The 24,365-nt window shown below is 40.7% G+C and overlaps 1 protein-coding gene across 1 annotated transcript in view; it reads right to left on the reverse strand.

Annotated features, from left to right (window-relative positions):
• Nucleotides 1-2,987: 2,987 nt before the first annotated feature.
• Nucleotides 2,988-24,365, reverse strand: part of FLRT2 (fibronectin leucine rich transmembrane protein 2) — a 62,395-nt gene continuing 41,017 nt past the window's right edge. Inside the window, exon 2 of the mRNA XM_039538411.1 lies at nt 2,988-7,603. Within this exon, the coding sequence (XP_039394345.1) occupies nt 5,194-7,179 (1,986 nt within the window). The 5' untranslated portion in view covers nt 7,180-7,603 and the 3' untranslated portion in view covers nt 2,988-5,193. The remainder of the gene's footprint in view (nt 7,604-24,365) is intronic.

The raw sequence follows: 24,365 nt of genomic DNA on the forward strand, positions 1-24,365 counted from the left end.
GAAGTTGAACATGGCAGGTCTCAGAAGATGGATAATGCAGACTTCAAACCACTTCTACTATCTTGTTATAGATAAAATATACCAAACACAAAGAAGAACCAAATTTGCATATGTCTCAATTAATAACAATGTTTTATGATTATTTTTTAATTCATATATTTGGAGCCACTATATCTGGGACCCAGTATTCGTGATAATTTGTTTCGTGCCTTGTCTGTATTCGAGAGGATCAGAATTTAACTCTAATGGGATGTGTTTCGTTAGAGTCCCCAATACAGTCAATGCTTGCTGCATCCCCTTTGTGCTAGACTGCTGGGTGTGCTACTAGAAAGAACTGTCTTATTGAAGAAAAAATACAGTACCATGCTTGTGCAAAAACTTCACAAATAAATCTTTTACAAGCATCCCCTAGTGTCTTCTGTGATCCAAACTGACCTCTCCTGTAGATCTTAGGGAAAGATGTCAGCTTCAGCTTCCTAGAATTATCCTTTGTGTAAAAAGGAGAGCGTCAGACAGGATCTGATGAAGCTTAGAGCTAGTTACTTTTGGTTTTGGCACTAATTTCTGTTTTGTTTTTTTTCTTGCAGCTGGAAAGATAAGTCATGAGTAAAACCATTATTCTCATATTCTAAAGTAAAACTTTAATGTCTCTGTTATAAGTTAGAGCAAAGAAATGCTATAAACAAAGGACTCAATGGAAATTAACCACTTCACTGTCAAAAGCGGAGACTGAAACTGCTATTTAGTGTCACTAAGAAAGTGCCTTACTTAGTTCTCTGAAGACTACACCAATGACACATTGAGAATTGGATTTCTTTGCTTGCAGTTTTTGGAGGGATTCTTTCCTCAGATGGAGGAATGATAAAGATACAAAATGATTGGAAAAAATAAAATAAAAAGTGAGCTGGTCTAGTAGCAAATGGAACTGTAGCATTAGCTACTTCATTGTCATATTTGATATCAGGTTTGTTTTATGTATTGTCCCACATGGGAAACTCGTAATGTATTTTCAGCCAGGGGAAGTGGGGAATACAGAACATAAATATTCTTACAAAGGAGCCTATTGATGGCCTCCTCAATGCAAACCATACAGTTTAAAGATGTGCAACCTCCAGCTGTTTGTTTCTGCATTTAAGCTACATGCTGTGAATGTTTGTCACATTGACAGAGTATATGAACATTGGGACTAGTCTGTAAAGAAAAAAGTCTTTGGAAAACCAATGCAGTGAGTACAAATCACAGTTCTTATGATGTTTTCATGATATTTAATTTACATCATTTCATTCCAACCCTTTTTATTCCCCACAGTGATCTGTTCTATATATTCACAAGGTGAATGGGTCTACTGTAAAAAATGGATCAGACTTTCATTTGTGCACAAGTCCAACTCCTGAGCACATAGACCCTAATGAATATGTACAACCCAGATCTATGGAAATCAGGATTAGCAAATGCACAATTCAGAGGTTCTGCTTGGGTTTTGTGTGCACACATTTGAAACTTTTCTCCATGGGTGTATGCTAGCTAATGTAAGTATGCAGAGCTTATAGTAATTGAGGCAGATCCCAGAATCTGCAGCATTAATTAAGCTTGTTTGGAATATACTCTGTACAAGATGAAAGCTTGTGTTATTAGTTTAATATTAAATGTCCAATCACAAAAATATCTTTGTCATCATTTATTTTTAGCTGAGAGGTTCCCAATCTTTTCAGGCATTTTACCAGACTCAGACTTCAGCTAGTGCCTATCACCTGCTTAGAATCATAGAATCGAAGGGACCACAAGGGTCATCTAGTCTAACTCCCTGCCAAGATGCAGGATTTGTGATGTCTAAACCATCCAAGACAGATGGCTATGCAGCCTCTTTTGAAAACCTCCCCCACATGAAGCGTAGTCAACTATGTGCTAAAATGGAGTTTGAGCTGTTTGTATGACTGTGGACCTAATTCGAAATAATCCAAACTTTGTTGTGTGTTGGAGTGTGCTCAAATGGAGGAGAGGTGGGTAGCAGTTAGAGGTAACAAAAATAATTCCACAACATATATCTAAACATTTGTTTGAATAAAGCAGTGAATTTGTTTAGCTAGTACTCCCAGTTCTTTCCATTTGTTTTTCAGGGAAATCTGGTACAAGTGAGGGGTTTTTTTTCAACATAACGTTCATGTAAAATGAATCCTATGAACACTCCATGCCAATACATTTGCACAAGGGTTCACTACCCGAAGCCCAAACTCTGTCATCTTTGAAATGTCTTGGCTTTCCCTCCTGCTGTTTATAAAAGTTCCCATCATCAGTCAGGGAGCAGAATTAATGACATGTGACTTAGCTGGCCCAGTCACGCACCATGAATAGTCCAAGATGTAGTCAAACTGAACAGTTTGTGAAGAACCCCTCGTCTGGATCACATTCACGAGTATTCATCAAATAATTTTGAATAGCAAGCATAATCATATCAATCAATCTGTGCATAGATAATTCACAGTTGGAAATAAAGGGCTAAACTCACTGAAGAAGTAATTTGGTATGAATAATTCACCTAGCTCTAGTAACTACAATATACTAAGACCTCGTTCAGCTGATTATAATTATGGAAGAAAAAAGTACTTACAGTATCAGACATTGAAGCATGAAGTACCAGTACTGGTATATATACCAATGATTGGGAACCATTATTAAATATGTGAGATGGCTTTTTCAAACCAAACATATAACTAGCTATTTCAGTGAAATTAAATACTACATCCATGCCCAGAATGAATTCACTAACTTTACTTAATCTAAAATAAACTTTCATGTATACTGCATGCCACAGGTGTGTGCACATGCACATGTCTTGCCGCTCGTCATGTGGGGTCTTGGCAGCTAACACATATTAAACAAACAAACAAAAAGTACAGCCTTCTCTCAGTTATCTTGAGTAAATAGGTCACATACTAGGAAAAAACACTTTGCATAGACTTTTCTACCTAAAATTACACAATTTGAGATCATATGGCAGCCTTTTATTCAGCAAAATTTCAGTGACTTTACTATTACAGTAGCCACACAGGTTGCCTAAAATACCGGATATATCCGGAGAAAATAGCAAATATACAGAATATAGAATGGAATTCCCAAATGGGATTATAAAAGGTGTCTGTGGGGAGGGTGTAGTTCCTCAGATAATGATTGTACTTTGCCATCTACAACTAAAGATCAGATTAATCTCTTCAGTGTAGAAGAGAAATGTTTTCATGCCATTTTAGAAGTTGCTTAAAGACTGCTGGGGTTCAGGGATGGGCATGGTGAAATTCACAGAGGAAAGGACCACAGCTCTCTCTCCCAACATAAAAAGCCATCAATGATCATAACTCCAAATTTTTCAGAGTGATTTTGTTAAATCTTTAATTAATGGGCCACTTTTACCAGAATATCAATTTTTGCTGGACCTTTCTGTGGTCTCTGTAGCAAGCATGCATGCATGCATTCCCTTCTCCCTTGGAAAATTTTTAGAAAACAAGCCCTGTGAGCTTTTTGCATGAGGGGCTTATTGATATTTGTGTGTTCGTCTTCCTCTTTGTTGTGAACTTGTGTGTGTTCCCTAGGCTCAGGAGACAGAGTGAGCCAAAGTGTGTTAAAAAAAAAAAAAGAATAAAATCCATCACTGAGCTGGCAAGAGAACTAGAGCTTTTGGCAAGCACAGGAGTCAGGAGTTGCTGGAACCTTATGTAACTTTCCGAGCAACATCATGATTTTAGCAGAAGCATGATGTTCCATACTGTCTGTGTCAAGCTCAGGGATGCAGAATTGATTCCAACTGAAGAGTTGAGGGCAGAAGAGAACAAAATCTAGGCCCAAATACTACTTTTAAAGCACAGATCATTGTTGAAAAAGTGGCCAAAAGACTAAGGATTGAAGAAGGGAGAGTAAAAGGGGCGGCATGGACTAGTATCCATGCAGATCCCTCAACTCACCAAATGTTCAGTTAGTGTCCATTGCCATTCACCTAAAACAATAGAACTTTGATGTGATAATTTCACTGAAGTTAATTCAGTTCATAGCAGGTCTGAGAGCCTTTCAAAAAACAAACAAACAAACAAACAAAAGCTCTCTCACTTGCCAGGTGGCTTCTTCCTAGTTCTCTGTACTGAACTTTATTCAGGCCATTAAACCAATCAGGGCCTAATCAAAATCCACAGAAGCCAGTGGAAGTCTTTCCATGGATATTGTTGGATTTTTGGATGAGGCTTTCAGTGATTTGGATAGGTATATTGCCATTAAGGCATGGCAAATCCTATAGGATTTGGACATTTTATGTCAATAGGAGTTGACGGCACTCAGCATCTCACAGGTCCAGGCCTTAACTGAACATGCTTCATTTGATCTCATGAGAGCCACCTGATAGCTGGTGAGCACCCTCATTTCCCATTGAAGTTGGTTAGAAAATGTGTAAAATTTCTTAATTTTAATGAAAAATGGGGGGGAAATTCTCATGAAAATGTATCTGATATTTTGGGACCATTTTCTGACTAGCTCTTATGAATAGGAATACAGAGAACTCTGAATCTTGCAGAAAGTGTCTGATGCTTTTTTGTTTCCATCAATAGCAGAAAAAAAAAAGCACCACTGAAAAGCCTCTCTGGTAGCACTTCAGAACTTCTACTTCTAGGTGGAACTAGGAAATACAGAGGCAGATGAAAGTGACAAATGGGGAACAGAATTACTCTAACTTGTTTGAACCTCAGAAGAAGTTCATTATGAGTTTGGGTGAGAGGGTTGTACTCATTTTATCAGAATTGGCTTTGCCCATCCCTAGCAACCCTGTTTAAATTAACACTTATGTTCCGTACTACAGGACTATGGACCTACATCCTTCAGACAGCTTCGACAGCAAAGTGGTTAATGTTTGAAGAATGAGTCTTTCTATCCTTTGCCATGGCATTGGGTTCTTATTGTACAACCCTGTACAGTACTTCAGCAATATTTTTTTAAAGGTTTAAAAAGCAAAGAGTTACAAAACCATTTGCAATTAACTTGAAATAGAAAAGATAGCACTTTTTTTAAATCCCATTATATAGTACACCGTATAAATTACAGAGTATTCAAATGCACAAATGCATCTGTGTAACATTTATCAAATGTAATTTTTGTGTGTGTGTATTTTTTTCAAGAGTTTTTGCTCGTAGTTCTATGCATCTCACTTTCCCCTCACTATCACGTATGACAGTGTTCCAGATCTGAGACACTGCTGTTGCAGTATCGCATGTTGTTGGGGATGTGGCAGTCTGTGTAGTTAATTCCCCCGTTTGGGGTATAAATGGGCTGCAGTCTGAAATCTCCTTTAAGGAGCTGATCGTTATTTAAGGAGACAATCTGGAAGCTGGTTTCCGTCATCTCCAGGATGGAGTTGTCCTTCTTGGTCCCCGCCTCGCAATAGTCATCTTTCCGCCGGCCCCGGTTGTATTTCCACTTCTGGGAGGTGTAGCGCCCCTTTTTATGCATGTGCCAGCAAAAGATGCTGAGCAAGACCACAAGAACAAATATCACTGCACCCCCAATCAAGCCTGCCAGCAAAAATGGGGAGCCCATATTCTGAGAAGTCGTCTGCTCATGGCTGGAAGCTGTGTTGCTGCCATTGTTTAAGTGGGAAGCCTTGGTTGTGGCTTCTGAACAGACAGTGTCTTCTCCAGCTCGGTAATTATTAAAAGCATCCAATGGAACCAAACAAATCCGATAAGTGGATTTGGGTTCGAGATTCACCAAGCTTAAGTGTTGTTTCTCACCACTTACTATCCGTTCCTGAACAATGCCCCCTACCAGGCTGTGGCCCATTTTAACCCATGTGAGTTTGTACGCCATCACAGTAAAAAGGGACAGCCAGTTGACTTGGATGCAAGTGTCATTCACAAAATGGATGGAGAGTTGGATCCTTTCAGAAATGGGAGGTGTCACCATTTCTCCACCCTCCCTGTCAGGCACAGTGGGGAGTGTGGATTTGGTGGATGGGAGAGGACTGTATTTATCACTTGGAGTTGGAACTGATGAAGTGGGAACCAGTGTGGTTGGCAAGGTGGTAGCAGGGGCTGGGGTGATAAGTGGCAGACCAGGAGTGGTGGTGGGGCATGACAACATATTCATATTGAGCTCCCTGACAGCCATACCTCGGACCTGTTCTGGTCCCTGGCACATAAAACCCCGGACATTGATGGATGAGGGAATAAATTTGAGCCATTCAGTGACCCATTTAATACTGCAGTCACATAACCAGGGATTATTCCGCGCAGTGAGCTGCTTCAGGTTATGGAGGTTATCAAAGACCCCTTTCACCAGCATCCGGAGCTGATTGTTGGAAATATCAAGCCGCTCCAGCTTGTGGAGGTTTGAAAAGGCTGAAAGTGGTATGTGGGTTATCTGGTTGTCCTGCAGGTAGAGCCTCAGCAGATGTGTACCTGGAAGATCAGGGGGAGGGTATGATAGTGAATTCCGTACTATTGAGAATTCTTTGAGCTTGGTCAGATGGCTGAAGGTGCCCTCAGCTATACCTTTATTGGTCAGGAGATTGCCATCCACAATAAGACGCTCCAAGCTCGTGAGATTCTGGAAGGCCATGTCTGAAATGATGGCAATTCGGTTTTCATCAACTCGTAATTCTTGTAAGTCCACTGGAAGGCCAACTGGTACACTGCTCAAGTGATTCTTAGACAAGAACAGAAGCTTGAGGCTGACAGCTTCCCGAAATGCTCCATCCTCAACCCCCACAGTAGAGATGGAGTTGTCATCTAGGTGCAGCTCTTCCAGCTTCAGGAGCTGGGACAGGGCAGCCCGAGAAATGGTTTGAATGTTGTTTTCCTGCAGGTGAAGAACCCTGACATTCTTGGGCAGGTTCATGGGAAACTCATCCAATTGGTTGCCATACAGGTAGACCGTGTGCACAGACTGGACGTTGTGCAGCTCTGCAGGGAATCCAGCATTATTAATTTGGTTATTGTGGAGGTAGAGTACGGTTACACCCTCCGGTATCCCAAGAGGCACTGAGGTCAAGCTTCGCTCGTTACAGTAGACAAAGTTTCGGTCACAGCGGCACACATTTGGACAGGCCAGAGTTTTGGAGACCTGCATGCAGAGCCCCAGGGAAATTATGAGCCAGGATTTCAGGAAAGCAGCCCAATCTTTGGGCCACATTCTCGTCCACGGGCCCATTTTGAACTTAAAGAAACGGAATACCAAAGAAAGAGAAATTAAAACAATGATAAAGAACAGGTAGTGAAAATTCAGGTTGTTGGAATTGGCTTGAATTTGTGTCCAGTGATCAGGTCAGAGGTAAAGTCCTGGAGGCTAACTGTGAAATAATCCTTTTATGATTGGCCTGCCTTCTGCTCTTCATAGGAAAGCCACAGTCTGATTAGCCAGGGTTACACACTTTGCTGCCTTCCTCCATGTGTGCTGAAAGAAGCAATAGCTGTGTCTTTCAAGGTAGGCAACCGGCAATTTAAAGCTACCAAAAGTCGTCAGGAGAAAGGTTGGCTGGACCAGTAGTTCCTTTCTCTGAAGCCAGGTAGTGGTGCACTCAGCTTTCTTCAGCCTCCAAGGTCTTCATTTCAGCTTGATGATGGATCTGAGAAACCTGTTAAAGAAAAGCAAGAGAGGAAATTAAATAACATGATATGTTTAATAGAGAAGAACGTCAATGGAAGAATATTCTGTTCACACAGCATATAACTCTTGTGGCATTTTGGAAATAGCTATGCTATTAAACAGTGGGTTAATATTACTACAGAAATATTATAATAATAGATTCGATCCAAACCCCTTTGTAGTGATGAAAGCTCAATGAAAATTAACCACTCCACTGTCAAAAGCTGAGACTGAAAGTGTTAGTTAGTGTCATGGCTGGCTCCAGGCACCAGCAAAGAAAGCGGGTGCTTGGGGCAGCCAATGGAAAGGGGCGGAACGTCCGGGTCTTCGGCGGCAATTCAGCAGCAGGTCCCTCACCTGAAGAATGAAGCCGTGCAGTAGAGCTGCTGCCGAAGTGCCGCCGATTGAGGCTTTTTTTTTCTTCGCCACTTGGGGCTGCAAATAAAAGAGCCGGCCCTGGTTAGCATCACTAATAAAGTGCATTATTCAGTCCCCTGAAGGCTACACTAATAACACATTAAGAATTGGATTTCTTTGTTTGCAATATTAGGAGGGATTCTTTCCCCAGATGGATGAATTTTCTCACTCTGATAGACATAAAATGATTGGGGAAAAAAGTGAGCTGATCCACTAGCAAATGGAACTGTGGGCTTAGCTACTTTGTTATCATATTTGATATCAGATTTGTTTTATCCATTTACTGTCCCAGAAGGAAAACTCCTAATCTGTTTTCAGCCAGGGGGAAGAGGGGAGTACAGAACACAAATATTCTTACAAAGGAGTCCATGAATGGCCTTCCCATACAGCTTAAAGATGTGCAATTACCAGGTGTTTGTTTCTGCTTTTAAGCTACATGCTGTGAATGTTTGTTACATTGACAGAGTATATGAAAATTGGGACTAGTTTGTAAAGAAAAAAGTCTTAGGAAAACTAGTGTAGTGAATACTAATCACAGCTGTTGTGATGTTTTCATGATATTTAATTTAAATCATTTCATTTTAACCCTTTTTTATTCCCCACAGTGATCTGTTCTATATATTCACATGAAGTAAATGAGTCTAATGTAAAAGTTGGATCAGACTTTCATTCGTGCACAAGTCCAACTCCTGAGCATACAGACCCTAATGAATGTATACAATCCACGATTTCAGTGAGGTTTGGATCAGTTCCTTATGTTTGCATATAACGTTCTCAGACTCTTGTCCTACCACGATCTATTTAGCATATTAAAACTCATACATTTTATTTTTTAAAAGGCTTAAGTATTTTCTCCTTTTGAAAAAAAAAAGAAATTGACTCTGTCTCTTTGAGTCAATAGGAGGTATGTCACTGACATCAATGGGAAGAGGATCAAGCCCTAATTAATGAATCACACTGTATGCTTTTTCTTTTCATTTAATCTCCTTTTCTAATCTGTTCTGCTCAGATCTCTCCATAGTCCCAGGTACTTCCTTCTCTGCCCCAGTGCACTCTAAGTAACTACAATTTCATTTTACTGGATTATCAGCAGATCATCTGAGTATTTTTACTAAAACTATCAGCAGTGAAATAGTTAATAATGCTGGCACTCACACTGACATCATTAGATTTAAGAACTAATATTCCATTGAGAGGAATAGGTAGTTTACACCTGTCAAAGTTATTATTTTATGATATCAGCAGAGATTCAGAAATGCAACACTGTAGCAGTTCATATTTGGAGGGTTTTCTTTGCAACCATGAAAGTTAAACACTTATTTTATTTAAAATGAAGCTTAGATTCTGCTACATAGGTCTATGACAGTGGGTGGATTCTGCAGAAAATTCCTTTGCACTAGAATACATGAGATTTTGAACATTTCCCCCCCCCCCCCCGCCTGTGTCTCTTAATTCCTCTCTCCTTATGATATTATTTATTATTCAACTTTATAACTGAATTATTTAACTCTGTAAAGCAATTTGGAATACAGTAGCTATGAAAGATCCTTCATGAGTTGGGCTCTTCATTTTCAGTTTTTATTTTATTTAATTTTTCCTGGGAATTTAATCAGTATTTATTACCACAACAACAAAAACAGGTGCAAATCAGTGCAAAGAACTATTAATAACTTTTCTGGGTAAATATCAGGGTTTATTTTGGTGGACGGAAAGATGGGAAAAAGTATTTAGTAGATTAATGCTTTGAATTCCATTGATCAATGTGATTTGCCACAGAACAAAAAAAGAACTCAAAACACAAGGCCATCTCTGAGTTTAAGAAAACAATACATCTCTAATACGCAAATAAAACTTTTCATTTGAATAAACAGTTTACTGTTGTGGACTTTGAACTATTAGCCTATAAATGTTTACATTTAATAATTGGGCCACATCATTAGCATCACATTCACCGAACTTCAGCCTTTTCTCCTGTTTTTGTCTTTTTAAAACTTTCAAATACTTCAGTTCTGAAACATATTCTGATACAGACTTTTGGTTTCTTCCCATTTTAGTGTGTCAGATCTTTAAACCATTATCTGCTAACAGCTTGAAATGTGTGTGTGATGGGAGTAAGATTCATCAGTATATTCAGATGCTCATGCCCGTCAAAGCTTGTGTACATGCCTGTTAGTTTGTTTATTGTGTGTATCTTCTAGACTAACACACAGCCTTGCTTCAACAGGCAGCTTTGCATATACACACAGACTGATGTATTATCGTAATACATATATCTCATGCAATATATTGTATTTTCCAAATAAAACATGTAATTTTTCTATATTTGAATTATACAAAAGTAGGGTGAAAAAACTGAGAAACCCAGTAATTTTTCAGTAAAAATTGGTTTAAATTGAAAACGAAGGAGCTTATACATGAGGTAGTGTTGCCTTGTTATAGCTACAGTGTCCCTAATACTTAAGCGTCAGTACAGATGTCTAAAATCATTGCATTACCCTACCACACCTTGCTTAATGCAATCTGAAATTCATGAGCCAAATCCGGAGGTGCTGATCATCCATTGACCTCAGCTGAAATTGCAGGTGCTCAGTTCTTTTCAGGATTTGGCCCAAAATACAACTGTTGAAAGAATGTCTCTTCAAAAAAAAGTATGAGTAATTACAATAGGCACTAGGTATGGTATTGAGGGGCACAGGAAAACCTAGCTAGATAAGGATAAAAAATTGTGGTCTCTTTTCAAATAGCATAGTGGCATCCATCTCTAAATGTAGTGCAAGAAATTTAGTTCAGGAGCAAACAGCATCTTAAAGCTTATACCTGTTCCTGTACTACTGCCATACAGTGTGTCCCAAAAGCTGCCCTTGGGGACACTACGGTTTGGGAGTTTAGTAACTGTGTTTTGGAGCTGAGATATTATAACCTTACAACAGGAAACTTTGTACTTGAAGATTATTGTGGTTATTTAGAAGGCTCATCAGGTAGCAGCCCCTAGGCTAAAACAGCCAGAGCTAAAAAGCAAGCACCAGAATAGTCTCCTAGCTTATTATTATGCATCCAAATGATAAATTAACCGCATGCCTCTACTGTACACCATGCTCCTATAGAAAGAGAAAGATTAGTTAACCTGCTGCTCAAGGCTTTGCTCTCTTGCAGGCCTATTTCAGTCAAGAGCGGTTTCTTTTCAATTATGTAAATGATGTGATGCTGTGGAGAAACTCTAACAGGATTACATTTTAACGTGAGTCTGAGGGTGACAATTTATCCTCCTTTAATATGGCCAGGCTCCAATCTAGATCATGCTGTCCTGATCAGTCAGGACAATTTCTGTATAAAATGATGAAGGGTTCACAGAGCCCTTTTCAAGATGCTTGGGACCACACAGAGTGACAGTGGCTCCTGCACTCCTATTCTGTGATTGGAAGTAGCCTCTGTGTGTCAGCAGAGTCTAAAGGAGAGACCACATGGTACTGTGGTTGTTCCTCCAGTTGCTAAAGATATTGGGCTTAATTCAGCCCTGGCATGTGTTGGAGAGCCCACCTGGAGAGCAGGGGCAGCTCTAGCCATTTAACCGCCCCAAGCACGGCGGCACGCCACGGGGGGGTGCTCTGCCGGTCGCCGGTCCCACGGCTCCAGTGGACCTCCCACAGGCGTGCCTGCGGATGCTCCACCGAAGCCACGGGATCAGTGGACCCTCCATGCCGCCCTATGCTGCCCCAAGCCGCCCGGAACCGCCCCCTGCTGGAGAGGGATTGCCAGGCAATCACAGCTTCTGCTTTCACAAGAAGTCACACTGAAGGTAAGTGTAAGTATAGGCCTGGCATTGGCCCCAAGCAATGGGATGACTTCCACTCTCACAGAGGAAGCACATGAAGAAAGAGATTATAGTTCCTACCTAGTAAAGAAACACAACATACTCAACGCTGCTCACTTAGAAGATCTTCGATTGACCAGTTACTTAGGAATACCAGCTGAGCATTGGCTACACTCACAAAAAGCTGGTGCTTTGGGGTTTATCTCTTGCAGTTACATGGGTTTTGCCTTCATAAATCTTTTAAAAGTTTCCTGCAACATGTTTTCTCCCCTTTCAACTGCTGTGGAAGTGACTCTGTATTATTAATTTCAGGACCCTAAACTCCAGCCAGTGGTGGTTAATAAACTGAGACTATAAAACTCATAGTACAGAAAATAGGCATTGTCACGCAGTCAGTAACCACCGCTGATTGTATTAAGCACCAGCACAAGGACAAATCTAATCAGACATTTATGACTTCAGTGTTGACAGTGGTGTGACAGAGGAAAGGAATAGGAGCAAAGGTGCAAATGAAAGGGAAATATTTTATCTCAGTATCATGCTGCAATTGTTATTAGTAGTGTTAGATATATATTTTACAGTAGAACTCAGAGACCCCGATCCAAATGGAAACTCCTTTTTGTTAGGAGCTGTACTATAGGTCTCTACCCCAAATTGCTGAAAATGTAAGATGAGGCTTACAGGTTAAATAATAGGCAATCTGCTTGGTTAAACAAAATAACACTGCAGGGAATACAGTCACAGTTCAATCCATGCCTAAGCAAACTCCAAGGAATTGGAAGAACTGAAGCACTTGATCTGTGGTTAATTTTCAAAACTGAAGGCAGGTAAAATACTAACGAATACTCACATGTTCTCCCATTTCTGTGCTATGGTCAGGAAGGCAACCATTGTCTCCTCATTCAGATCCTCCCAACCCCCACCCCAAGGACCTTCTTTCATGATGTGTACAAGAACCTAGCTTACCATTTGCTAGTAAACTGATCATTTGTGGAGGTCAAATGTTGGAGGGAGGAAAATCGAGGCACTCTGCATGGCCAAAGATCAGCACTTTATTTTAGCCAACTTCATTATTTGGGGGCAAATGATTCATGAATTACAAATGCCTTTGGTTGGCAAAACTGAGACACTGGATCTGAAGTTGAGATTTGCTGCTGGAGAGAACTGTGGGGGAGGGTAGGGAGAGGGGATCTAGTGTGTTTAATTAAAATAGAACCATCAATAACGAAATAAATACATGTGCCCGTCATCACCCTAATCACTGTTGTATCCTTTCCCTCACCTCCACAGCCTTTATCTTTCACAGCAGGGACTGTGTCTTCCACTCTGGAAAGGCCCCAGCACATTTCACACCCTAGTGCAATAGAAAATGTTTTCACCCCTCTTAGCCAGAATTAATAAACACTGAGAAGATACAAAGGGTCAAATAATAGGGATGAATGAACTGTTTCGGAATAAATAAGAACACACATACACACACTTTATGCACCTATGTTTGAAAATTGCAGCTTAAGGGCCTGATCCTGCAACCACTGAAGTCAATGGCAAAGCCGCCATTCACTTCTTGGAAGGATCCCCCTTTAAACATCTTCAGAGCTACCTTATTGTCCTCCTTCAAATCCAGACAGGATGGCTACAAAAAAACTTGGCAACAGTTAGACACCTTGTGTGCAGAGATCACAGCCTGTCATCCTGCCCAATATTATCTTATTGTTTCCTTGCGCTCTCCCATCTATGTGCATCCACCTCCTATACTTAGCCTGTAAGCTCTTTGGGGCAAGGACTGTCTCTTTGTTTTGCATTTGTACTGTGCCTAGAGCAATAGGGTCCTGGTCCATGACTAGGGCTCCTAGGTGCCATCACAATACTATAACTACTACTAGTACTACTAAGTACTATTTCAGTGGTACAGAAAATCCTGACTCCTTATCCAATATTCCAATCACCCAGCATCAGTTTGCCTGGAGATGCTTACATTTTCCTAAAGCTGTCCTGACTGTGTCTATACCTTGCACATTATAAGTGACAGTGCAAGCAGCAACCAAAAAGTTAAATGAGAAATCCACCTTCGTTTAGAACTATTACAAGTGAATCAATCCTATTCAGCATAAATCTGTTCTGAATACATCTATTGTGTCCTAGAGTAGAATAAGGTCATAATCAAGTCATGATCTCACCTCACACCTTTATTATGTACAGTAAGTATAAGACTATTATGTACAAAACTGAATAACAGCAAGAAGCAAAAAATCTAATTACATTCCTTTGGAGCCTAGAATAGTCTGTGTTACAGCCACTTGGACCTGTTTTTATGTCATCTGATAACAAAAGATAATTATGGAATAATACATGCTACAGCCCTCTGTCTATATAAATCCTGTATATGCTCATTCTCAGTGAACACCTACAAATGAATGGACATTATGTTCTCCTAAACTGATTAAGAGACTAAGATGATGATTTATTTTATGTCTTTCATATGAGTTATTTGGTTTTGAAACTGGAATTGGAAAATTCATGGCATAAGATCTATGTATCAAAGGAGTTGATCAGAATATAAATGGAAACATTATCAAAGAACCAATGTGCCTTTTTAATAAGCCTTATCACATGTACCCACGGATAGTCTCTCTCTCTCTCTCGCTTGCTCTCTCTCTGGCTCTCTCTCTCTAACTGTATGGGAGGGGAGGAAAAAGGAAGGAGTGGAAAGATGTTCCATCCTTGATCTCCCCTTATCCTAGAGGAGATATCCCTTTCTAGATGACTATCTGCTGGGGAAAGGAAAACATAAGGTATCCCCTTGCAGCTGCTGTAGTGAAGTCCATGGAGGCATATTTTCTGCAAGCAAGGTAACAGTCCCACAGCAAAATGACTCATCAGATGTAATCTCCCTCTTTTCACATCTGTTTAATTGATAAGGACATTTCTGCTTTTGCTTGCCAACCAGCACTGACAATTTTTCTCATAAACACTGATACAGCACCTTGCTGGAGGAAATTTAAATGGATTTGGGCTGGCATTGCTGTGGACATGTCAGCATATTCTTGGAGACAACTTAAGAAATGGTGCTAATGATAAAACATATTTAAGGAGACTTCAGACATAGCATCTTTGTACTCCTTTTATCTCCATCAAACTATAGCCACACAAATTATTTTTTTTAAAAGAGCAATTTCTTATAAAGACATAAGCTTTAGGAAATCCCTTCATTAAAAACAAAACAAATCATGATGCTATCATTGACAAAAGTTTTATCTTTTGAAATTCAGGCCATGTTCAGATTCTCTAAAGTTGCAAACTGACAGCAACCCACATAAGCTATCTTTGTAGCTGCCACTAGGGGGACCTATTACAGCAGCAAACTTTTTTTTTCTCCACCAAAACAAAATAAAACAAAACACATCCCAAAACACTTTGGAAAACGGGGATCCTGTACAGCAGGGATGGGCTCCACCTAAACCAAATGGAAGCAGTTTGCTGGCTCTTAAAATTAAAAAGGTTGTAGACCAGTTTTCAAACTAAGGGCTGGGGGCGGGGCGGGGTGGGGGGAAGCCAACAGGTGTGGAGGAGCGGACAGAGACATCCCTTAGGTGAGGATCTATTAATGGAGATTCTCTATGTCCTAGTAAGGAGGAGAGGAATCACTAAGAAAGGGATAGATAATAAGACAGAAAATATCATGTTGCCTCTATATATACGCCCACATCTTGAATACTGCATGCAGATGTGGCCACCCCATCTCAAAAAGTTATACTGGAATTGGAAAAGGTTCAGAAAGGGGCAACAAAAATGATTAGGGATCTGAAATGGCTTCTATATGAGGAGAGATTAATAAGACTGGGAGTTTGCAGCTTGTAAAAGAGACGACTAAGGGGGGATACGATAGAGGTCTATAAAATCATGACTGGTGTGGAGAAAGTAAATAAGGAAGTGTTATTTACTCCTTCTCATAACACAAGAACTAGGGGTCACTAAATGAAATTAATAGGCAGCAGGTTTAAAACAAACAAAAGTAAATATTTCTTCACACAATGCACAGTCAACCTGTGTAACTCCTTGCCAGAGGATGTTGTGAAGGCCAAGACAATGACTGAGTTCGAAGAAGAACTAGATAAATTAATGGAGGATAGGTCCAACAATGGCTATTAGCCAGGATGGGCAGGGATGGTGCCCCTAGCCTCTGTTTGCCAGAAGCAGGGAATGGGCAACAGGTGGTGGATCACTTGATTACCTATTCCATTCATTCTCTCTGGGGCACCTGGAATTGGCCACTGTCAGAAGACAGGATACTTAGCTAGATGGACCTTTGGTCTGACCCAGTATGGCTGTTCTTACCTACATCTATGAATATTTTACTCTCCCCCCTTGTTTCTCCCCTCCCACCGCCTACTTACTGATTGGTAGCAAAAATGTCTTGGAATGTTAGTTTTGCAAAATTGCTCTCATGGACTATTAGAGCTACTCAGAAAAAAAAATTGTTGAAACAGTTTTCCATTGGAAAAAGCTTTTTCAATAAAACCTTTCTTCATGAAATGGTGTTGATTTCAATGAACATTAGCTTTTTTGGGGGGAGGGGGACAGAAAACAAGAGCCTGAAATGTCAAAATATCTTGTTTTTATTTTTCATTTTGAAGTAACTTTATTTCAAAATGTATTTTATTTTGTATTTTTTAAAAAATAAAGATTTAAATTGAAGAATTGTGGGAGGGGAGGTGATTTATTGAAATGAAACATTTTGGTTGACCCAAAACATTTTTTGTATTTCTATTTAGCAAAAAGTTTTGATTGGGGGAGTATTTTTTGTTTGAAATCTCAAAAATGTTCATGAGACAGAAAATCCATTTTCTGACCAGCTCTATAGACAACCCATTTAACAATAAAAATTAATCTTTCTACTGTTGTTATATATTAAATATATTTTGCTTTTATTTATTTATGCTATCCCATCCTCCATGTCAATGAGGGCATTTTCTACATTATATATATATATATATTTCCACTGTGTAGTTTGTGTGTCTGTCTCTCTGTGTGTTTGGGGCTGTGTGTGTGGGGAGGGGACGGAGAGAGTCGGAAGATGCTGGATTTGGGGGCCATATGCAAGTGGTTTGCATTCCTGATGGAGCCCAGATACATCAGGATTTCCACTTTTCCCCAAGTGATAGAAAATGATGGCAAGCCAATGGAGAGGACCAGTGAATCCATAGCTATGTGGTTCCACTGGTCATTATACCTCACGGAGCAGGGTGAAGCAGGAGTAGGAATTGTGCTATAAAGGGTTAAGATAAAACAGGAAGTTCAAAGCTGGCACAAATCCTGTAGACACTATGCAGTGCCACACTTTCCATTGACTATCTCTCTCAAACACACACACACACACACACACACACACACACACACACACACTCTTTGAATTTCAGAAATAGGAGTCCACTGCACCAGCCTCTGGACACCTTTACATAGTAAAAAATATCATTAAATATCAAAGACACAACATATGGCCTACCATAAGCAGCATTAATGGACATTGACCTATTGTCCATCCCAATTTATCTTTTTAATCTCCTTCAGATCTTACCCACTCTCAAATAAATGCCTGGATATACAAACAAACCTGACACCATGCTTTAAAGATCAACAGCCTGAGGCCCTAGAAGAGCCAGAAAGGGAGTGAGTTTTAAATCTGAAAATACTGTACCAAGAAGTTCCTGCCTGTAGTCTCCAGAGTTCAAATCTAGGGTCTGTCAACAGGAGCTATCTCAGCTGATCTCAATTGTCAGAGTAGAGAGAGATCTAGTGAGGACACAGATCATGTATGTAACTTTTCAAATTAAAATAAGCACATAGGAAGCCAATGTAGCATACCAAGCACAGGCAGACCAAATAGGCTGCCATGTTTTGCACATGCTGGAGCTTCTGCCTGGTATTCAGTGGGAGCCCCAAGTCTGTGATGGCCCAAGCACCTTTGTATAAGGAAATATCTGTATTTTCAGTATAAAACTGCTGAGTGCTGCTCCCTTTGCCAGTCTCATGCCAGATGGTCACTTCCATGCTATTTTCAGTCCAGCATGCAGAGAGGAACAGATGATCACCTCCAAGACTGATATTAAATGGAGATCCACATCTCATAGGATAATGCTCCTCAACAGACCAGTTGGTGTCTCTATTAACCTTTCCCCAAGGCCAAGTTTGTCAGACTCTTCATCACTTTAACCCCATACAGATTGAAACTTTATAAATGTGTGTGTGTTGAGGAGATTAAGTTGGTGATTTATTACACAAATCTTTCACCTCAGAAGATCTGATTCTGGATTCCATCATAGATTAAATGGGTTTGATAGGTCTCGCCTTAGCTTCTTGCCTGGTAGTTTTCACTCAGTTGAAACTGAAAATTAGACAATCAAGGGGGTGTGATGATGGATCTCTGGAATGAGAGTGTGTGGAAGTGGGAGTTGGAGAAAAAATGAAGCTGATATAGAACTGGTTGAATGTTTTCAGTGTAATGTATGTTCATTGAAATATGCTGTTTCATCTAACTGAAATGTTTCACAAAGACATATCTACTTTATCGAAGTTTTGAGTGGGATGTTTTCTCAGATCCTGGGCTCTCTGGTCACTTCTGACCAGAAAGAGAGAGAAACAAAAAATCCTGTCCTTTTTTTTATTTAAAAACAGGCATTATGACACAATTCCATTTCATGGAAATGTTCAAAAGGTTTTGTTTTCATTCCAATGTGGAGCAACAACAATTTAGAAATTCAAAAGTTGTTATAAAATGTAGTTGTCATCTTCCGGCCAGCTCTATTTGCATGGCAAGAGAGTAAAAATGAGTCCTTTTGTTTGCTTTCTTGATCCTTCTCCAGAGAGCTTAGATCTTTCTATGACAAAAACTTGGCATGTCTGTTTGGTAAAACTAATAACACCAAATTAATTAAAAGAATCCCTCTCTCTGAACACAGACACTCTGTACTGCATTTAGCATAATGAATTTTGTACTGAGAAAAAGGAAGGCAACCTGCTGTTTCTTTGCAAGCAAATTGGTCTCTACCTATAAATTATTCTACACAGTGAAGCAAACAGTTTGCTTTTATCTAGAGATATGTGGGCAGCCTGGCAAAAAAATCTGTGGATAATTTGAAAAAGCTGCTTTTAGTGACCTAAGCGACTAAACATTGCTTCGGTGGAGGCAACATCTTGACATATTTTAAATGTGTTGCATGGTGTGCTACATCATTGATGAGATTCTGCACTGTGTCACATTAGCATAGGTGGGGGTATCATTCACTTAGGTTCTCTGGAAAATGAGTGTGGCTGCCTCTTTCTTATCTTCCTTATGACACGGGGCAAAGAGTATACTCCAACCTGTAGGACAGTGTTTCTCCACCGCTGGTACCTGAATTCTCCCTGACACAGTTTAGGAAGGCAGCAAGCCAGTCCCTGGTATCTGAAAGGCTGAGAAACACTGGACTAGGACACGTTGATATGAAGAAAGCTGTAAGCACCACAGATACACATATATAATACCATCCCAGTCAAATGGAGCCCACCATTTCCCTCTTCCATATTACTTGGCACACAGCGCCTTCCCAGCTTTCAGCACCACTCCAGAAGCACTGCTGAGGCGTTATTAAGAAAACATAATATTTCCTGCACCCTAACTGAGAGGAGCCCATTACTGATGCTCTAAACATGTATGGGCCCACTGAAGAGAAGGTGTTCCCCAGGTAAAGCCTGAATCTTACTGTACATTACTCGGTCTCTGGAACAGGCAAATGTGATGCTATTGAAAGAAAGAAATTGAGGGTTTTTTTAAATCATTATAATTAGATAATCTGTTAGCAGAAAAGGGGAAAGGTATTAAAAAGGTGGATGAAGAATGTTCAAAGTCTTTGCAACCCCTGCTAGCGTCTGAGTAACTGAATTATTCATGAGCTGTCCAGTAGCTCTGCACCAACTGTGGCTAGAAATGGTTTGGTTTTGTAATGTTTTCTTAGTAACTCTACAAAAAATCTTCACACCCACATGGTGAAAAGTGCAATTCTTCCACTGTTCCAATGCCAAGTGCAATGGAGTCCTGCTTCACAACTGGGGCTCCTAGGTGCTATCACAACACAAATCATAAATAACAAACCTCATTTCCAAGCCCATTTTACAGCCTCACTAGTGCCACACACATTTGGTGGCGTTCTCATAAATCCTACTGTTTCTGTGGACTCTCCTACCAGCGATGACATTCTCTAGAATATTTGTAGTAAAGAAACACCAAAGAGACAGTTGAAGTGATTCACTTTAGAAATTTGGATGAATAGTCACCATTTTCAAGAGGATTCTTGTAGCTGTACTGTTAACTTTTTAGGTGTTTTTTTTTTAATTATACAGTTAATTTTGTTGGCATAGTAATTTTTTCACCCTGTTTTTTCATCTGTCCCAGAATTTTCTCATTTCAGCCAAGTCCCAAAATGCTGAGAGGGACTAAATTTACTCTATATGTTGATACCCATTTTTGACAATGAGTGTGTCCTACCTCCTCTTTTCAGTATTCGTCGTCAGAGCCATGTTGTCCCCTTCCCCCTCGCACCCCCCGCAAATATGTAGATTCAAGGAATGATAGAATCAAATAAAACAGAGGTAAAGGAAGGTCTTGTGCTTAAAGCACTTGCTGGGTACTCAGATAAGGATCTTTACAAATCTGGCCCTGTTTGATTTGCCCAACGTCACAAAGAAAATCTCTGGCAGGACTAGGAACTGAACCAAGATCTCCTAACTGCCATTGATTTGCATGGATGTTAGCTGCCTAATACCTTCACAAATCTGGTCTTTGATCTCACTGTGCCTTAGTTCTCCATTGGTCAAATTACACTTCATTTCCCCCAACTTTTGCTCTGTCTTGTCTATTTTACTGGTAAGGTCTTTGGTCAGGAACTGTCTCTCTTTCTCTGTGTAGGTACAGTGCTTAGCACAATGAGGCCCTGATCTCAGCTACAAGTACAAATATTAGCAGTACACATAATAAAGCTGAAGAAGAAGAAAGTACAAGAAGGCCAGTACAAGTTTATTCTGTACAGTACATTCTCCATTGCTTTGCCAAATCTAGTTTATAATTTTGTAAATAGTACAGTAAGATGAGGTTCAGGCCATGCTATAGGAGAGAAGATATAGTAAGAGCAACAGGTAAATATCTAACCTTGTGGGTATGTCTACGCTGCCATTGAAGGTGTGATTGCAGCACATGTAGACATCCCCAAGCTAGCTCTAATTTAGCTTGCTCAGGTACCATTAGCACTGAAGCTGTGGCAGTACAGTTTTCAGCATGGGATAGCTGCCTGAGTACATATCCAGGGTTCTGGGCAGCTGTGTACAGCTGCGGTAGCTTCAGTGCTATTGGTACCCAAGCTAGCTAGATTAAAGCTAGTGCAGGTATGTCTGCACAGCTGCAATCCCCACCCCCCCACACACATCGCAATTGTAGAGCACACCTCTACCCCAATATAACGCAACCCAATATAACACGAATTCGGATATAACACGGTGAAGCAGCGCTCCGGGGGGAGGGAGGGCTGCGCGCTCCGGCGGATCAAAGTAAGTTCGATATAATGCGGTTTCACCTCTAACACGGTAAGATTTTTTGGCTCCTGAGGATAGCGTTATATCGGGGTAGAGGTGTATACATATTCTGTAAGGCTGTCGGCTGCATTCAGTGATAGAAAGGTCTCTGCTGTCTATGCTTGTTTACACATAGGCATCTAACAGCAAACTTAGCCCTCACTATTCAGTTCTAGACTTTTAAACTATCCTTGTGTTGGCCCAATAACAATTCTGAAACTGCTTGCTAAAAAGCCCTGCTAGGCTCATCTCAACTCACAGTCTTCTCACTGACTCAAGCCAGTCAGAGACAGAAGGAAGGGCAGAAAGCAATTCAGCTTTGTTTTTCAACTTCTCTCCCCAACCTAGGAAACTGTGTTTGGTTACATTAGTGAGATCAAAATTGCCATTGGTCCCACAAATGGCACCTTACAGCAGCACAGTGCTGCAGGAAGCACCCCGTGGGACAGCTCTGCAGCTAGTGCTGCACAACGGAGGCTGTACACCATTTACACTCTCTTAGTGGCTTTTATGTGGGAGTTAAGTGGTGCATAGGGCTTATGTTGGCCTTCTGCTCAAGAGTCAATTCCAGATTGCATGTGCCAAAGCATTCCAGGCAAATGGACTGGTTGCAAAAGTTCTGCCCTATGTGATTTTCCAGTATGGTGATTATTTTAGGACATCATAATAATAATTAATATTTTGTGATTATATAGCACTAGACATCCATGGATCTCCAAGCACTTAAAAAAGCTGGGTAGACACCACACCATAAAACCTGATCAGGTCAAGTAGGGAGACATTTGTACAGTGTAGGAGAAAATGGGAGGCGGTGAGGTTAAAGAGATCCCCCTGGCTTCAGAATAGTATCTGCTGTGAATATAATACATGTCTTCCTGCCTGTCTGTAAAACACCCAGCATCCTGTGGCATTATATTAATCATTAATAAAAAGTTCACAAGTTCTGGTTGCTCCTGTGGACCTTTTGGGTCATTCCAATGGGGATGGTAATCTCATGAGAAGAAGTTTTAGTGAGAGATTTCTTACATTTCCTTCTTGTGGCTGGACCAGAAAAGAGGTATAGTCCCTACCACTGGGCACCCCAAGTTGTGGAAAGTTTGGATCTGGATCCAGTTCTACATCCAAATTGAGTAGCTTACAGTCAGTCACAGGACTTGATTCTGATCATACACTTGTGTAAATTAGGAACAATTCCACTGTAGCCAATGGAAGTATCCTGGTGTAAAACCAATAGATCAGACTCAGGTCCATGGTATTTTACCACTTCTACTTCCAACCCTGCCCAATTCTGGTCTCTGCCCAGTCCCTGTATCTCCCTCCAGTGGCATACAGAGGTTTTAAACAAGCCATAGGGGGCGAAGGCAGAATTTCCCCAGCACAGGAACAGCATAGGGCTACTATAAGCAATCCTATGCTGACCCTCCCCTTGCATGATAAATTGTGGCCATAGGAGGGAGTGTGCACACTGGAGGTGGAAGGGAGTGGAGATTCTTGGCTGCAGTGCAATCCATAGGCAGCCTGGGAAAGGCAGCTGTAAGTTCGAACTGCCATCCATGCTGCTGTAGATTACACCAGGGACTGTTTTGTCCCCAACAGCAGCCTGGAATCTGTGCAACGCTAGTGGTATAAAACCACTTTTACTCTTCCCCTCCCTCTGGGCTACTCCTTTTGTGCTGTGTGTCTCAGATGGCACAGCCTGGAGTGTGACCTTATCTGGAATGCTGTGTTCAGTTCTGGTCTCCATGTTTAAAAAAGATGAATTCAAACTGGAACAGGTGCAGAGAAGGGCTACTAGGCTGTTCGGAGGAATAGATAATCTACCTTATAGAGGAGACTTAGGGAGCTTGGCTGGGTTAGCCTAACAAAACAAAGGCTGAGGGGAGGTATGATTGCTCTCTATAAATACATCAGAGGGATAAACTATTTTAAACACCAGGGAGGGGCAGGAGTTATTTAAGTGAAGAGCCAATGTTGGCACAGGAACAAATGGGTATAAACTGGCCATCAATAAGTTTAGGTATGAAATTAGTCAAAGCTTTCTAACCATCAGGGAAGTGAAATTTTGGAACAGTCTGTCAAGGGGAGTAGTGAGGTAAAAAACCTAACTTGTTTCAAGGCCAAGCTTGATAAATTTATGGGGGAGAGATTGAGATTGCCTGAACTGGCGTATGGGTCATCTGTGACAATTATTAGCAAATATCTCCAATGGCTGGAGATGGGACACTAAATGGGGAGGGCTCTTAGTTACTACAGAGAATTCTTTCCAAGGTGTTTCACTGGTGGATCTCAACACATGCTTAGGGTTTAACTGATTGCCATGTTTGGGGCTGGGAGGGAATTTCCCCACAGATCAGATTGGCAGAGTCTCTGGGTGGGTTTTGCCTTCATCTGCAGGTGTGGGGCCTGGGTCATGTGCAGGTTTGAACTAAATAGTGGAGTCTCTGTATCTTGAAGACTTTAAATCAAAATGTGAGGACTTCAGTAACTCAGTCAGAGGTTTAGGGTCTATTACTGAGTGGGAGGGAGAGCTTTCTGTGGCCTGTGATGTGCAGGAGGTCAGACTAGATAATCATGATGGTCCCTTCTGACCTTAAAAGCTATGAGTACAGAAACTACACAGAAATGAAAAATACAAGGCAAAAAGTTTCCTGAATATATTAATTCTCTCTCTCCCTCACACACACACACACACACACACACACACACGCACGCACACACACACACACACACACACACACACACACACACCAGTTTGGATTTGGTACAAATTTGGGCCAGAAGTTCCATTTCTGTTTTATCTGGACTCATTTGTATCTGCATTCAGCTCAGAGGGTAATAGTAAAATAACAAAGGACAAAAAGTAAATCATTGCGAGCGTTCAACAGAGTAATAAATTTCCTGGCTCCAAAGAACTTGAATCAGC

This window comes from Mauremys reevesii, linkage group 4 (genome assembly GCF_016161935.1).
Source record: "Mauremys reevesii isolate NIE-2019 linkage group 4, ASM1616193v1, whole genome shotgun sequence".
Classification (NCBI taxonomy): domain Eukaryota; kingdom Metazoa; phylum Chordata; order Testudines; family Geoemydidae; genus Mauremys; species Mauremys reevesii.